We start from the raw sequence: 17,263 nt of genomic DNA, 5'->3' as shown, positions 1-17,263 counted from the left end.
AGTGGAATGTTTCTTTGGCAGATTAAAGGTGCACTGGCGATGCCTTTATGTCAGGTTAGATCTTTATAAGGATAATATTCTGATGGTCATAGTTGCATGTTTTACGTTGTATAATCTCTGTGAAGCAAAGGGTGAAGGGGCTATCAGAGGAGCCCAGAGGGGGACCATTCAAATCAGGGAGGCTTTGAGGCAACACTTTTTGAAAATGAGAAGCAGTAACGTATATCTGTGTTTGGTGCTGCAGTGTTACATTACATGTTTTCCTAGGAAGTAATGGTGACATTTGAGCCTTACAGTCCAGCAAGCACATGAATAAACTGCCTGAGTATGTAGTGCCTGCTATCTCAATTTGTAGAAAACAAATAAAGATGAGTTACCATTCAAAAACTTTGCTTTTATTGCACAAAAACCAATACACACAAAGATGCTTGGTGGGAAAGGAGAATCCAGGGAAGGGCAGACTTTCGGAGCTGTGTGTAGATCCAGCTATCATTGTGAAAGTTGTCCAAGTGGGTGGAGTGAAGGGAAAACTGAGAAGTCCTGGAAAGTAGAAAGGAATGTGTGGGCAGATTTGGGGGTGATGGGGGAGGAATGGCATGGAAAAGAGTTCTGAATGTGCTGCAGGGGGGTGCCAGCACAGATCTGCTCAGTCTGCAGCATTATTAAGGACTTCAGCATCTGCGTTTGCTCCTCCATTACTTTAATCATCCTCTCGGTAGCGTCCTTAACAAACTCCTGATTCTCTTTTCTGTCCTGCCGTTCGGTTTCCTAGCACTTCTTGCATTCCCTTTTCTCTGCATTGGAGCAGTTCAGTACCTCCTGGAACATGTTGTCTTTGCTGCGTCTTGGGCACTTTCTTATCTGGCGACGATGCTCGGCTGGTGTGTGCGGGGGGGAGGGGTGTTCTTGAAGGCCACATCTGCTGAAGCACAAGTGACAATGTACAGAAGCAGGATTGTTAAATTTGCACGTAGCTTTGAAACATTTCAGTTAAATACATCTTTTGCAACATAACAATCACATTCTCACTGACCCTTGGCAAGCACAAATCTCTGCAAACACACAAAGCATGGTGAGTGGTGGGGGTGGAGGGTGGGGCGCTCCACGTGGGGAAAAGAACATGCAATCTGCAAGGATTGTGGTACAGCTGATTAAGGGAAAAAATTTAAAATTTCCCACACTTTTCCACAGGTGAGGGTCATTCTAGCAGATATCTCACTGCTGAGGGTAAGCAGGGAAACCAGGGTACATATACTCCATGCTTATGGCTTCCACCCTGCTCCCTATGCTTCTTGCCTGTGTGACTCTTTGGTCCCTGCAGAAGTGATTGCCGAATGGCGCGGGAAAGTTTTGTACCATGGGGGAAGGAACAAAGATGCTCTGCCATGGAACCTGCGGCAGAGGATTACCAAGTACCTCCAGGAAACAGATCTCTCTGGAGGATTCCTGTGAGATCTCGGAATGCATCAACACCCTGTTCTGACGTGCTGATTAGCTACACAGAGAAATGTCCAGCTCACAGAAACGCATCCAGCATCCCACATTTCTATGCCCTGCACCTACCTCCGCACTACACAAGCCACAGCCACTTACCAGGAGTCTCATCTCCTGTTTCTTGCTTGCCGGAGAGCAACTGCTGAGACTGGCTGGACACCTCTGGAGTGGAGAACAGTTCCTGGCTGCCTGTGCCACTGGCATCTAACTCCACCTCTTCATCAGTTACTTCGTCCTCCAGGTTAGGTCCTCTCCACCGCCTCCAGGCCTGCCGAAGTATTTACAGGACTCTCGGCGGTGGAGGTGGGGTCACCACCGGGGATAGTGTCCAGCTCCTTATAGAATTGGCAGGTCTTAGCAGGAATGACGGTTTGCCTCCCTTACCTTATGATACGCCTGCCTCAACTCCTTTATCTTCGCTGTGCACTGCAGTGTGTCCAAATCATAGCCCTTCTCGTACAAGCCTCAGAAATGTACCTGTGGGTATCCCAAATCCTATGGCTCAAGCGCAGCTATGACTGCACAGCCTCCTCCCCATATACTGAGCAGATCCACCAGCTCCATAGTGGTCCAAGCAGGAGAGCGTTTGCTGCTATAACATGCCATGGTCACCTGGGAAGATGCGATGAGACCTCTCCATGCAGAGCCAGCAGGAAATGGAATTTCAAAAATTCCTGGGGCTTCTAAGGGGGAGGGGCGGATGGTCATTTACTTGGCTGCAGGGCAGCGGAGTTCAAATTGCTGACCAGAGCGGTCACAATGGATATTGTGGAACACCTCCTGGAAGCTAATTAAAGGGATGAAATCAAGCGTGGTGTTTACACTGGCACTTTGTTGACAAAAATTTAGAGGAAAAAGATTTGTGTCTCTTGTTGGGGTGGTTGTATTTTGTCGCCGAAACAGGGTATTTTTGCTGACAAAAGTCACATTGCAGGGTTTACACATTCACTGTTTTGTCGACAAAAGGCAGCTGTTGTCCACAAAACTTTGTAGTATAGACAAGGCCTTAGTGAGTGAATATAGCACAGACTCTTGAGGTAGTAGACTTTGGGTAACTAACTTTTTCAGAAGCGCCTAAAAGTGACTGAAGAGTCTAAGGCCTGGTCTACACTAGGATTTTAATTCGAATTTAGCAGCGTTAATTCGAATTAACCGTGCACCTGTCCACACCAGGAAGCCATTTAATTCGACATAGAGGGCTCTTTAGTTCGAATTCTGTACTCCTCCCCGATGAGGGGAGTAGCGCTAAATTCGACATGGCTATGTCGAATTAGGTTAGGTGTGGATGCAAATCGAACTTAGTAGCTCCGGGAGCTATCCCACAGTGCACCACTCTGTTGACGCTCTGGACAGCAGTCCGAGCTTGGATGTTCTGACCAGCCACACAGGAAAAGCCCCTGGAAAATTTGAATTCCTTTTCCTGTCCGGACAGTTTGAATCTCATTTTGTGGTTGGACATCGTGGCAAGCTCAGCAGCACCAGCAGCAATGCAGAGCTCTCCAGCAGAGGAGTTCATGTAATCTCTGAATAGAAAGAGGGACCCAGCATAGACTGACCGGGAAGTCTTGGATCTGATCGGTGTGTGGGGCGAGGAGTCTGTGCTTTCGGAGCTGCGCTCCAAAAAACGGACACAGAGTCCCAAAAAGGAGGGATGCAGGCTCCGTTGGAACAACCAGTCCAGCACTGCAGACCGCTCTGGGAGCAGGAGCCTGTCATTCCTCGAGTTTAGAGGCGGTCTTTACATCACCGCACACCCTACCCAGCACAGTCCGCGTCCCAGTTTCAACCCTTTAACGCAAAGTCATCAAGAAAGAAACCTTTGTAAAGTTACAGTGGAACATGTATTTTATTTTTAAACGTGTGTTGGAAGTGGGGGAAGCGGGGTGGACGGGGTATGTAACTGCAGATGCTAGTCAACAGTAACTTGGTAAAGAAACAGGGGCAGGTTCAGCTTCTCTGTAAAGAAACTGAACAGTCACAGGTCACGCTGCTCGCTGGTACTTGAAGAGTTCCTTGTCGCTGTGCAAGGCGCCTGCATAGGGCTTCACGAGCCAGGGCATTAGCCGGTAGGCTGGGTCCCCGACGATCACTATAGGCATCTGCACATCCCCAAGAGTTATTTTGTGGTCCGGGAAGAAACTAACTTCCTGCAGGCGTCTAAACAGAGCAGAGTTCCTGAAAACACGTGTGTCATGAACTTTGCCTGGCCACCCGACGTTGATGTTGGTAAAACGTCCCCCATGGTCCACCAGTGCTCGCAGCACCATTGAAAAGTAGCCCTATTTCTCAGCAGCTGACTGTGGAAGAGGTGGACGATAAGGTGCGAGGAGTTGACAACGGCCATAACTGCAGCGGGCTCCGTGCTCGCAGTGCTGTGGCGCCCGCGCTGTCACTGAGCAGAAAAGTGCACGAACAGATTGCCCGCAGGTGCTTTCGGGGAGGGAGGGAGGGCGTGATTGACGGTTCAATGATGACAGTTACCCAAAACCACCCTCGACACATTTTCCCCCCAGCATGCATTGGGGGGAAATCCCAGAATTCCAATGGGCAGCGGGGAGTGCGGGAACTGTGGGATAGCTTCCCACAGTGCACCGCTTCCAAAGTCGACGCTGGCCCCGTTACTGTGGACTCACACAGTCGAATTAGTGTATTTAGTGTGGATACACAACTTCGACTTCATAAGGTCGATTCCACAAATTCGAATTAAGTTGATTCGAAATAGTCTTGTAGTGTAGACATACCCTTAGTCTCACTGAAAGTCATCCTTCATCGCATGACTGTTTGTTCCTCTGTCTGCCATACATTACTGCCGGACTATGCTTCTACCTTGTCTTCATTCAAATGAAAAACTCACTTCTGTGAAGCCCACAAGAAATGAATTTAGAATTTGAAACACAACAAAATACTGAGCCATCCCCACAACTGGATTTCACAGTACTTCCTGAGTGAAAACCTGGCCCTATTGAAATAAATGGAAAAACATTCCTTGACCTCAGTAGAGTCAGGCTTTCATCCCTTATCCTGCGTGGGTCGAGTTCTGAGCTCACACCACTGTTGATCAAGAATATAACTCCATTGAATGCAACAGCGTTACTACTGGTGTGAATGGGTTCAGAACCAGGCACTGCAAGTTTTCCCTTTTACGCTGTAAACTTTTTGGGGCAAAGGCTGCCTTTGTTTCTTGTACTGTAGTGCTGAGCATCCTGTTTGAGTTAAACAATTTAAAAAAATGAGATTTCCCTGTCTTTTTATCACAAGGCTTTGTCCTTGCATTAGCAGCTTCTGCCCCCTTTTATATACAGACAGAGCACAAGGATGTCTGTATTAGCAGTGCTTTAACAATAGAAGGTTACACAGGTTTTATATCAGTGTAAATTCATTAAAACCAATGGAGTAACATTGCCATCACACCAGTATCACAGAGTGGAGGCTTGGCCCCATTATTTATTATTGAACCCTCTCTCTTACCCCCTTCACTTGCCAAGATGCTTGATTTGTAGGGGCTCCCTTTAGTCCCAACTTTGAGAAGCAGCTGGCAGAACCTCACTGTGTAAGCCTCAAAGAGCAGGGTGGGAAGCCAACACTTCAGCCACTTTCACTACTGAGGGTGTATTAAACAGTAGAGCAGCATCGGAGCTGGTGCATGGAATGCAATCTTCTGCTAGGTCAGGTGAGGTAGGGTATTTAATGTGGCCTGAAGAGCTGTTATACCAATATAATAAAAACCAGCAGGATCTTATTAAGAGGGATAAGGCAAAGCTGCCACATTTATTGTAAATATAATAATAAAGCAAAAGATAAAAGTAAACAACATTGTTTGACTACTTATTTTTATTACTACTTATTTTTTATACACACACACACACACACACACACACACACACATATTAATTCACACAATTATTTATTTAAGTTCTCTATAGGTGTTATAGTTACCAGCCTAGAAGTTGCTCATGCCAAGTTACTGGCCAGGTATCTTGGTCATGAGGATGGAGCTGAGTCTGTAGCCTGGTCTACACTAGGCATTTAAACCGGTTTTAGGAGCGTAAAACCGATTTAACGCCACACCCGTCCACACTAAGAGGCCCTTTATATCGGTATAAAGGGCTCTTTAAACCGGTTTCTGTACTCCTCCCTAACGAGAGGAGTAGCGCTAGTATCGGTATTACCATATCGGATTGGGGTTAGTGTGGCCGCAGATCGACAGTATTGGCCTCCGGGCGGTATCCCACAGTGCACCACTGACCGCTCTGGACAGCAATCTGAACTCGGATGCAGTGGCCAGGTAGACAGGAAAAGCCCCGCGAACTTTTGAATATTTCCTGTTTGCCCAGCGTGGAGCTCCGATCAGCACGTGTGGTGATGCAGTTAAAAATCAAAATAAAGAAAGAGCTCCCGCATGGACGATGCGGACGTGATCGCTGTAAGGGCAGACAAATCTGTTCTATCAGCGCTCCGTTACAGAAGACGAAATTCAAAATCATTTTTAAAAAATCTCCAGACAGATGCCATAGCAGGGACTCAGCGCACTGCTGCGTGACAAGCGTAACGGAAAGCCAAAGAATCAAATGGACGCTCATGGACTGGAGGACTCAAGCTATCCCACAGTTCCTGCAGTCTTTGAAAAGCATTTGCATTCTTGGCTGAGCTCCAAATGCTTCTAGGGTCAAAAACAGTGTCCGCGGTGGGTCAGGGCATAGTTAGGCAATTTACGCACCCCCCCCACCCACCGCCAGAAGTGAAAGGGAAAACAATCCTCTCTTGACTCTTTTACATGTCACCCTATCTTTACTGAATGCTGCAGATAGACGCGATGGTGCAGCACTCAACACCAACATCCTTGCTCCCCCCACGCTATGGATGGCTGATGGTGCAATATGGCTGGTATCCGTCCTCATCATCAGGCTATTGGCACATGGGGCAGTGCAAAAGGACTGGTAACCATGCTGACTAGCATCAGTAAGGTCAATCAAGGGCGCCTGGCCCTAATTTTTCCTGGTAGATGGTACAGTATGGCTGATAACCATCGTCATCATAGCAACAGGGGGCTGAGCTCCATCAGCCCCCACCCTTCATGTGTAAAGAAAAGATTCAATTGCCCCTGGACTAGCAGAGGGATGCTGGGCTCCTCTCCTACACACTCCTTACTGTCCTGTCTGGACTATCATAGCAGCTGGAGGCTGCCTTCCACTCATATCTCACTAACAAGTCACTGTGTCTTATTCCTGCATTCTTTATTACTTCATCACACAAGTGGGGGGACAATGCTACGGTAGCCCAGGAAGGCTGAGGGAAGAACGGAATCAACAGGTGGGCTTGTTACAGGAGCACCCCCTGTGAATAGCATACAGCTCATAATTTCTGCAGGATCTGACACAGAGCAGCTGTGCTCTCTGGTTCTATGATACAGTGGTTCTCTAGTACACTTGCCCATATTCTAGGCAGGACTGATTCTATTTTTAGATACCAAAAAAGGAGGGATTGACTCAGGGAGTCATTCCCAATTTTGGCTTTTGCGCCCCTGGCTAAGAGCAGCCAGGGGCACTTATGACAGCAACAGATGGAGCAGTGCAAAAGGACTGGTAGCCACGATCATCTTATTACCAATTTATGGTATGGTAGATGGTACAATATGGCTGGTAACCATCTCTGCTATCATGCAAAAGCAAAAGCATGCTGCTGTGTAGCGCTGCTGAATCGCCTCTGTGAGCGGCATCTAGTACACATACGGTGACAGTCACAAAAGGCTAAACAGGCTCCATGATTGCCATGCTATGGCATCTGCCAGGGCAATCCAGGGAAAAAAGGGACGAAATGCTTGTCTGCCGTTGCTTTCCCAGCGGAAGGAGTGACTGACGACATTTACCCAGAACCACCCGCGGCAATGATTTTGCCGCATCAGGCACTGGGATCTCAACTGGAAATTCCAAGGGGCGGGGGAGGCTGCGGGAACTATGGGATAGCTACGGAATAGCTACCCACAGTGCAATGCTCCAGAAATCGATGCTAGCCTCGGACCGTGGACGCACACCACCGATTTAATGTGTTTAGTGTGGCCGCGCAGACTCGATTTTATACAATCTGTTTTGTTAAACCGGTTTATGTAAATTCGGAATAATCCCGTAGTGTAGACGTACCCTGTGTCAGATGCACCTGATGCTCCTGGAGGTTGGCAGCAAATAACGCTTGTGTTAAAATTGTAGGTAAACTGGTGTCCCCACAAAAGCAATATTGGTATCCCAGGAAAGCAAAGACACAGGTCATCCAAATCATTCAGGATCTGGAAGAGCAGGGAGTGATTAAAAAAACTAACTCCTTTTTTAACTTCCCTGTCTGGCCAGTCATGAAGGCAGATGGGCAATCCTGAAGACTAACCATTAATTATAGGAAAATCAACAAAAAAAGTATACCCATGGCCCCCATCGTGGCAGATATGACACAAGTCATCCAAAAGGTGCAAGCCATCTTCAGGTATTTTTCAGTTATAGAGCTGGCTAACTGTTTCTTTGCCTTATCTCTCTTAATAAGATCCTGCTGGTTTTTATTATATTGGTATAACAGAGCCAGTGCTGGCAGAAACCTCTCTCCTTCCTGGGGAGTGCCAGTACCTCTGCTTCTCCCCATAGGTGGATCTAGAGTTCTGCCTTCGGAATACTCCTCCTGTATATTTAAATACAAATAATGAAGCAGTTTATTTTGGACGATTGATTGTGGGGATATTGCTCACAAACCCAGATCATCTAATTTCACATCATGCCATTCCATTAATAAGGAAAGTGATGGTTTCCATGTGTTGGCATGTTTGCCATTTTGAGGTTGAGCCAGTTTCTTTTGGCATTAGGCTTCTGTAAGTGATGGAAGATTATGCCTTGGAATTGGTGTGTTAAATGGCTCAATTCCTTAAAAGGTTATAAATGCCGAGATATTCTCTGGGAAGTAATGTATGGTTCCTTTCTGTTTGACTTTACAGAGATAAAAAATAGGGGGGGATTTTTATGCATACCTTAGTTTTGCCACGTAAAAGAATAATAATAAAAAAGCTAGTGTATTCCTATGTGCTACATAACTGCACTAACTGTTGCCTGTTGAACCGTGTAAGGATCCTCCTCCTTACACTGTCTCCTACAGCCATTTCAGCAGCTAAGGTAGTTGACAACAGCGATTTTTGGCTATAATTTATTAATTTAGAGCTAATTTGTCCTATTTGTGAGTTTTATTTGTGTACACCTATTTACAGTCGCTGGGGATCTGACTCAAAGACTCCATCAAATGACTGTCAGGCATGCTATATTCGGATAGCTCACAAATCCAGAGGAGTAGATGGTTTAGTATTCTAAAACTTTGTCTAGGCATTTTACCATGGCAGTATCTGAGCACTTACAGAAATACTACTATGGTCGTCATCATCATGGCCCTTATCCCGCAGAACGCTCACACACATACAACAGAACTACTCACCTGCTTAAAGTTAAGCATATCTGTGTTTGTGGGATCAGATCACAAGTGAGTCTTAAATTTGGTTCTCTTCTCTTCTGTCACATGAAGGAAAAAATTGGGATTATTATTGAGTTTTCTACTGGAATATTATATAATCTATTATGAGTGTGCTTCTGTTATCTAATAATCAAGTAGAAAACTCATGAACTAATATCACTTTATTGAATTTATTGATAGACTTATTATGCTGAACCAAATTATTTGTGAATAATTCATCAATTTAGAGAAATAATTTGTGAATATTTGACAAACGTTATTGATCACCTATAGAGGTGGTCACATACTGAGAAAAATGATCACTAATTTATTTGAGGATTGACAAGAAAAAAAATCAGTGGAGATATTCATTTGAATTATTTGGCCAATTCAAATTCTATCTTATCACTAGAAAATGCCACTGTTCAGGGTTCCAATAAAAATATACCATCCATATTTAATTGACCAGAAATTAAACATTGAGAGAATCTTTTTTTTTTCTTTGCAAGAAATTCTGTAGGGAACTAGTATAACCTTTGCTCAGTTGTAACAAGAACACAATCTACAGAATTTAAAATGTTGTTATTCACAACTTCTAGCACATTTTGTATGAATGTGCTGCTATTTTATATTCCAGTAAAAAACTCATGAAGTAATGTAATTCTTTGTATAAGTTTATTTTTCAGACTTACAATAAAATCTCCATTCATAGAATTCCCAGATCCAGTTATGAAGTACTGAAAGTGGAAGCTAGATATGCAGTTCATACCTATATTCTTTACCTGAACAGATTGCTGGTGCATTACACAGAAAATAGCATAGCAGCTTATAGTGTGTCCCAGTCAATCTTAAAACCGTGGGATCTGAGGATAGCTACAGATGTATTTGTGGTGCCTGTAGTGAGGCATTGTGGCTTCCCTCTGACCCAGAAGGGGAGGAATCACCCTCTGTGCCCAGGTGGGCGGAGTCAGACCAGCCTCATCCCTCCCACTGAAAGTGGATAGGTGGGACAAGTAGTATAAAAGGCGGAGCCACTAACTCAGTTGGGTCTGGAACACTGAGGGAGATAGATGCATCCTGCTTGCTCCTGACTGACTTTGCTGCCAAGCCCAGAGATGCCCTCCTTGCAGAGGAACCTGTGTCTGCAGGGCAGCTGCTGGGACTGGCGCTGGCCACCTACCCTGGGGAGATGGAGGACACCCCTTTGATCCAGATACATCCCCAAGGAAGGGGAGGAAGTGGCCCAGGGGCAGCCAACTCCAGTCTGGCTGTAGTGCTGCCTGAAACAGTCACTGAATTGTGGCTGGATTCCCCACTGACCCAGTGGTGGACCGCTCTGCCACTGTTAGGGCCCTGGGCTGGGACCCGGTGGAGTCTGGTGAGCCTGGGTCCCCCTAAACCTTGCCACCCCACCCTTAGGGTGGGAGCCTCCCCACTGTAGGCCAGGTGGCTGGGGTTCACCTACCATCTGCCAGAACTCGGATGACCGGCTACTTGCTAGCTCTACCCTGCTTGAGGGCTGGAGCCTATAGACTGTTGGTGTTTTCTCTGCCCCTGCCTAAGGGCCCGGAGCCTATAGACTATTTGAGGTTCAGCCTCACTAGACCGGTCAGGATGCTAACGCCTGGTCTGCTAATTTCCACTGATACTAGGCAGCGATCATAACTATGTAGTGAGGTGGTGTGGCCTCCCTCTGACCCAGAAGTGGGAGACGACTGCAACACCACTACATGCCCCACAAATATATTACGGACACTTCAATGCATATTTTTGCAATTGTCCTAAAGTAACATGTTTCCAGGCTTCTTAAGTGAAATGTATCAGAAAAATAATAGCAATATTTCTATAGCTCTTTTCACTCAAACCCTCAATGCACCTTACAACCACAATGACAATTCACAAAGCTTCATAACATTTCTGTGGGGAAGGTAGGTATCATTACTCCCCCTTTGTGGATAGGGAAACTGAGGCACAAGAGGTTACATATCCTACACAAAGTCACACAACAAAGCAGCAACCAAGCAAGACTCCCAGTCCCAAGTTTTAATCACTGGAAACTGCTCCCTCAAATAGTGCAATTGATTCCTCTTCAGAATCTTTTGAGTGCTAACTTGCCACTTTTAACACATCAGCAAAATGTAATACTGATAGCTTGTGCCAGAACAATGTACTGCTAAATGCTAGCTGGATCCTAAACCTCCAGTAACTAAAAACTAGTTGAAAGAGTTTGCAACTTTCAAAAAGAGTGGAAGATTAATTTTACAAAGTAGTCTGCCTATTGATCTAAACTTGATATATTTGGCATCAAAGACTCAAAATCCACCTTATGCTGATCTTCCAGAACACATTATTGACCTCTGTTTCCATGTCTACTCAGGGATGTATTTTGTTTCCTCGAATATGATTCTACCAAAACTTAGTAGGTTATCATCTTTGTGCCTGATTTTCCCTTTGCCTCTGTATGGTGCCTGTGAACACTGTTTGTACACTGTGTTCATGTATTCTGAGTTAGGCCTGGTCTATACTAGAGTGGGGGATTGATCTAAGTTACGCAACTTCAGCTACATGAATAACGTAGCTGAAGTCGACATACTTAGATCTACTTACCACGGTGTCTTCACTGCGGTAAGTCGACGTCTGACGCTCTCCCGTCGACTCCACCTCGCCCTGGTAGAGTACTGGAGTCGACGGGAGAGCGCTTGGCAATCAATGTATTGCATCTAGACTAGACATGATAAATCGACCCCTGCTGGATCCATCGCTGCCCATCAGTCCAGCAGGTAATGTAGACAGGCCCTCAGGGTGAATGTATTGATGTATTCATTGGTGTACTGACATTTTTGGGTACAATTTCCTCAGTGTATTTATGTGAATTTTAGTGCTCATGACCAGTGCCCAGCTGACTCGGTTTCTCTGTTTATCCCCAGAACAGACACAGCATGGGCAACATTAACATAAACTTGTTCACACTTTCCTGCTAGTGTGCTTGGGCAATGATGAGAAGGGACCATCTCTAGGGCGGAGAGGATAGTTCAGCCCCCATTGGCCCCTTTATTCCTTGCCTGACCTCTTTACTGTTTTCCTTTTAATGATTAAAGGCCCAATCCAGCTCCCTCCAAAGTCCACGGGAGTCTTTCCATTGATGTTAGAAGAAGTTGATCAGGTCCTTTATTGTTGTGAAACTTCTGTATCATTCTGTTTTATCAGACAGTTATATGGAGGATATTTTAAAAATATTTTAAATTATGTGTTGTGTTCTCTTATGAGTATATCCAAGTAAAAACTGGATGAAATAGAAGATGGAACATTAGCAACTTCAGACATCTTGGCACAATGGGAAAATATTGGGTTCTGTTCCCAGCTCTCCACTGACTTGATATGCAACAAAGATCCTAGCCAGCTCACCACTGTGCCTCAGTTTCCTCGTCTGTAAAATGTCGATATTTGAGATCATTAAACAAAAAGTGCTATATAAGAGCTAAATGTTGTTATCAATAGGTAGGGCCAATTAACCAATTGTCTTTAAATTTTTCTTAACACAAAGAATAAAATCATTTTTAACTTATACCCTTTAAGAATAATTGAATTTCCACCAAATTTAGGCCTTGATCCTGTAGCGTATAGCATGAAGTCCATATCTGCCCATATGGTACAAGTCGCATGATAAGGGTCTTTGCTGTAAACATAAGATTTCAGCTCTGATCCCATATTTAGTGTTTATTTTCAAAATATCAGAGGGGTAGCCGTGTTAGTCTGGATCTGTAAAAAGTTCCAAAAAGAGTCTTATAGACTAACAGACGTATTGGAGAACGCTTATACTCCAATACGTCTGTTAGTCTATAAGGTGCCACAGGACTCTTTGTCGCTATTTTCAAAATGTGTGCCCTAACTGTTGCAGCAATTTAGATTTGTTAACACTGTGCAAATGAAAGCACGTATGGTCTGTATTTTTCAGAAGTGACTAGTGATTTTGGGTGCCCAATTTGGGATACCTTTAAGGAGCCTGATTTGCCCAAAGTATGAAGCATTTGTTCACAGAAAATCAGGCCCCTTTAAATTGTATCAAGTTGGGCACTCAAAATCTGTAGTCCTATTTGAAAATTTAGGGTGTGTTTAATTGAATTATGCTTTAAAATTATGCATTTATACTGTACACATGCAGCATATTTCAGTATAGCATTTTAGTCTGTGTCATGAAGTAATAACTGCAAAATTTATTCCAGTTAGCTTGGACAGAATCCAATAAAGAGTAAAATTAAATGGCAATATATCTAATTGTGGGCAATATATCTAATATATCCTTTATTCATCAGTACAATTGTCTAAACAGGTACCCAGAGATCTGTGAGATATCTGGTCTTGGTACTCTGGTGCACAGGAGGAGTTTACAGTATGCACCATTATTTATTTATTTATTCATTTTAAGGGGCTGACTGCTTCCTGGATGTGCCAGGCCCACTCTGTGTTTCAGTGTGAAGAGGGGCAGGTCCATTTTTTCCCCCTTATGAGGACTCACCAGGAGAGGAAGGCTTCTTTGCATTCCCTCCTGACACCCACCCACAGGCAGGCCAGTTGCAATCTGTGCCCAAGATTGTTCTTGTGATACAGAATTATAACTTCACTTGGGACTTTTTAATATTAAGCACGAGGAACTGTATTGTCAGGAACAGTCCTGTACGTACTAGGTGATCTAACAAGTGTTTTCTATATCTCACTTTGATAATTCTTATACTCAGAATGCCCTTCCAATTTCTATTTGTCTGGCGTCCATTGTCACCTCATCCAAATCACTCATTTAAAAACAAAACAAAACACTTATGCAGCATTGCCTTTGAAAAATGAGTTCGTTTCCGCTCCAAAAAGCCTTGAATCAACATGATGGATGTATGCATGTAAAACGGAGTGTCCATACAGTCACGTAACTAATTCATGCCTCTCTTTGCGCCTGCCTTTCCTGATATATGTTACATCTTCACTTGTCTGTCAAGCCCATCATTTATTTTTTAAGCAATTCAGGACAGGCATCTATCTTTTTTTTTTTTTCTTTTGTGTTTCTGTGCAACATCTAGCACATTTGTAAGTGCTGTTAAACAGTGATTCTGTGCTGTCCAACATGAGGCCACGCCATACTCATTGCCCTGACTTTACAACAATATTGTTTTTTTTTTCCCCAGTTCCACTTGCAATGCCTAGAACATCAACAAGCCTTCCAAAAATTTTACAGGAGCGGACCTCCTTTATTCATCAGTACAATGCCAGAAAATCTCCTAATGAACCCATCCGAGGAAAGGTAAGACAATGTGCATCCTGTATGATTAATAGCATGCAGGAAGCTGGAGGAGTAAGTTTATTCCCAAACTTCCGACTGTTTTAAAATTAAGAAATACTGTCACATGCTTTAGAATTGCCAGGTTTTATTAAAAAGTGTCATTAATATTATAACATAAACATGTCATTTTGTGTTTATGTGCATCATAACACTGTGGTTTCCGGCACCTATAATAATAATAAATGCCCAAATGATATATGACACAGTTTGGATTTGCAGTAGGTCTGTGTCCGCTCTCACTTACATCTGAGGTCAGTGGAGTAAAAATGATGTGCCGCCGGAACCAGGCCCAATGTGTATTTTGAAGCCATTCCATAAGTAAATGTCCAAAAGTTATGTCAGTCTTTGTTGCTACAAGTTTTTTCTGTGTGTGATTCTTACAAATCAATAATTAACTGTGTAGGGGCCTGATCCAAAAGCAACTGAAATCAATGGAAAGACTTCCAGTGACTCCAGTAGGCTTTGAATCAGGCCCAAAATGCAGAATTCCATTGTTGGAAACATTTTGAAGAGTACAGCCTATTGTTTGTTCCCACTTCTGTTTATAAAAAAGAGAACCTTTCTGTGCGACCTTAATGGACAAAGTCATTTGGGTTCCAATCATAAATCTCCTGGCCTACAAAAGCAGCAGTTTAGAATTGTATCCATAGCAACCCATGTAGCAAGAAATGAAATTTGATCTGATTAGACTTGCACAGGAGAGCTATATGCAAGTCACACACTCAGAGTGACAGAATGGTTGTGAACCAGAGAAAATAAGATGCATTTTTTCTTTTATTTGTTGTTTCTCTCCAAGTTTTCCTGCTGTGCCCCATTTCATGAATAAAAAAGGCCAACAGGCTAGTCACTATTCCATTGCCTGCAGCTATTGGGAAGGGACCTAGGCTGATGGCCAGTAGAGAGACCAAGAAATAGATGGATGTTTTGCCAGCAGTTGAGCTAATAAATGAACTCAGATCACAGCTGTTTTTACTAACTGCTTATGCTCCCCTGGTTAACGTCAACCTTGTTTCCCTTTCCAGCGACATGGAGCTTTTGTGTGGACAGAGATAAAACCAGTGAGTGGACCAATAGTTCCTCAGGGAACAGAAGTTTTCCTGAGTGCTAGAGGGTCAGGCTCACTGGAACAGCCAAAAACAGAGAAAGGAAACTCAGTGGAAAGCCAAATGACCTCACCCAGTCTCTGCCTGCAGAATTCCCAGGAGACATTAGGCTGTGAAACTCACTTATCAAAACCAGACGTCAGAGAAGCAGCCAAGGCATATCCCAGAATCCCTGTGAGAGCACAGAAGAGTTCAGACATTTCTCAGGCAACTGAAGTGGATGTTATCCGTCCTGCTGGGGAAGAGTCTTTATGTCCAGCAATGAAAGGTCCTCTAGATAAATCTCTGGATAAGTTACCTCCCGCACATAAAAACATATGAATCACTGATACCACCATCAGTCACTAAAATGAAGAGAGCCTAGAATCACTGTGCAAGCTAATGCATTTGCTTGGTCTAATATCAATAATACTAAACACAAGCTAACAATTCACTGGTGTCAGCGGGAACACAGTACTCCTTTGACAACACATCAGCTGCACTGTACTTTGATGTTTGTAGAAAACTATATGCCTATAAGAATTATGGGTTGGTTTTTTAAGGTGGAATTGATTTTCTTGTTAGGCTGAACACAATCATCTTGATCATATATATTCTGTATTAAGTCTGAGTTTGAGTTAATTAACACTTTTGGGTGTGGAAGTGATTATGATTCTTGAAAATGTACTTTTTTTTCAATAATAGAAACACCAGTTACAATATTTGGTTTTATTGCTGTTATTTTAACATATATAGTTGTGACATGCATTATCTCCTTGGATGCTGCACTCTGTGGGGTATGATTTCACACACCATATGGTGTCAGCTTGTGATAAATGGAAACCATTGTGCTTCCATAGGAAACAATGGCAGTCAAGAGAGAGAATTTGCTATAGCCCACAGGAATGCAAAAATAATGTGTATTGCCACTCTAAACAGTTAACAAGGACAATTTTGGAGTAAACCCTTTCTTTCTTTTTGGGAGCAAGGAGGACAGGCATTTTCTTACAGACTTGTGCTGCTGTTCTTGTCTGAGTGTGTCACACGTCAAAAATGCAAAAGAAATCTGAATTACTATACGCTTTTCCCCAATACTAGAGAAAATCCATTAATCCAGAGACTGATGGGTAAACTTTTATTGATTGGACTATTTCCCTATTTTTTTTCATGCTGCATCGTCTTATGATTTCCAGTAAGAATTCTCCCAGTTACACTCTTAAGGAAACACAGAAAGTTTAGGCTTGAGTTATAACCTACAGTTCTTTTTCAGTGGTTGTTCATGTCCATTCAAAGTAGGTTTGTGCGCGCTGCGTGCATGCCAGCCGAAAGATTTTCCCTAGCAGTGTCTGTAGGGTCAGCCCGGGTGACCCCTGGAGTGGCGCCACCGCGGCACCCTATAAAGGGGCCCGCTGACCCTCCACCCCCTCAGTTCCTTCTTACCGCCGGTGACGGCTAGCTGGAACTTCTCTTGCGCATAGCAAGTTGGCAGTGTCCTATCCTTACCGCTCAGTCCGTGTATAAAGTTGTATTAAAGTTAGCTGATTAGTTCTCTGTATATAGTTCTTAGATAGTTGGGGGGTCCCCCTCCCGATTTTTCGTTGCCCGCTGGGGCATGCCCGGGTCCCCCGGGTTCAAACTTTGCAAGGATTGCGGGAAATTCATGCCCAAGAGTGACCCACACTCTGCGTGTTTAAGGTGCCTCGGAGAGAGCCACCAAAAGGACCGGTGCTCTATCTGTAGAGGCTTCCGCCCGCTAACACTCAAGGACAGGGCTCAAAGACTTAGAGTCCTCCTGATGGAGGCGGCCCTACAGCCACCCTCGGACCTGGAGCCGGCCGAGGCAGTGCCCAGCACGTCTTCCTCGGTGTGGAGCACCCCGGCACCA

The 17,263-nt window shown here is 44.2% G+C and overlaps 1 protein-coding gene across 2 annotated transcripts in view; it reads left to right on the top strand.

Annotated features, from left to right (window-relative positions):
* C3H2orf73 (chromosome 3 C2orf73 homolog) overlaps positions 1-16,629 on the top strand; it is a 31,161-nt gene extending 14,532 nt beyond the window's left edge. For both annotated transcript variants that reach the window (XM_045010087.1, XM_045010086.1), the window contains 2 exons: positions 14,142-14,257; positions 15,319-16,629. In XM_045010087.1, coding sequence (XP_044866022.1) covers positions 14,153-14,257; positions 15,319-15,720 — 507 coding nt within the window. In that variant the 5' untranslated portion in view covers positions 14,142-14,152 and the 3' untranslated portion in view covers positions 15,721-16,629. The remainder of the gene's footprint in view (positions 1-14,141; positions 14,258-15,318) is intronic.
* The last annotated feature ends 634 nt before the right edge of the window (positions 16,630-17,263 follow it).

Source organism: Mauremys mutica, chromosome 3 (genome assembly GCF_020497125.1).
Source record: "Mauremys mutica isolate MM-2020 ecotype Southern chromosome 3, ASM2049712v1, whole genome shotgun sequence".
Classification (NCBI taxonomy): Eukaryota; Metazoa; Chordata; order Testudines; family Geoemydidae; genus Mauremys; species Mauremys mutica.
Note: the sequence above shows the minus strand (reverse complement) of the source record. Positions and strands in the feature narration are given on the sequence as shown.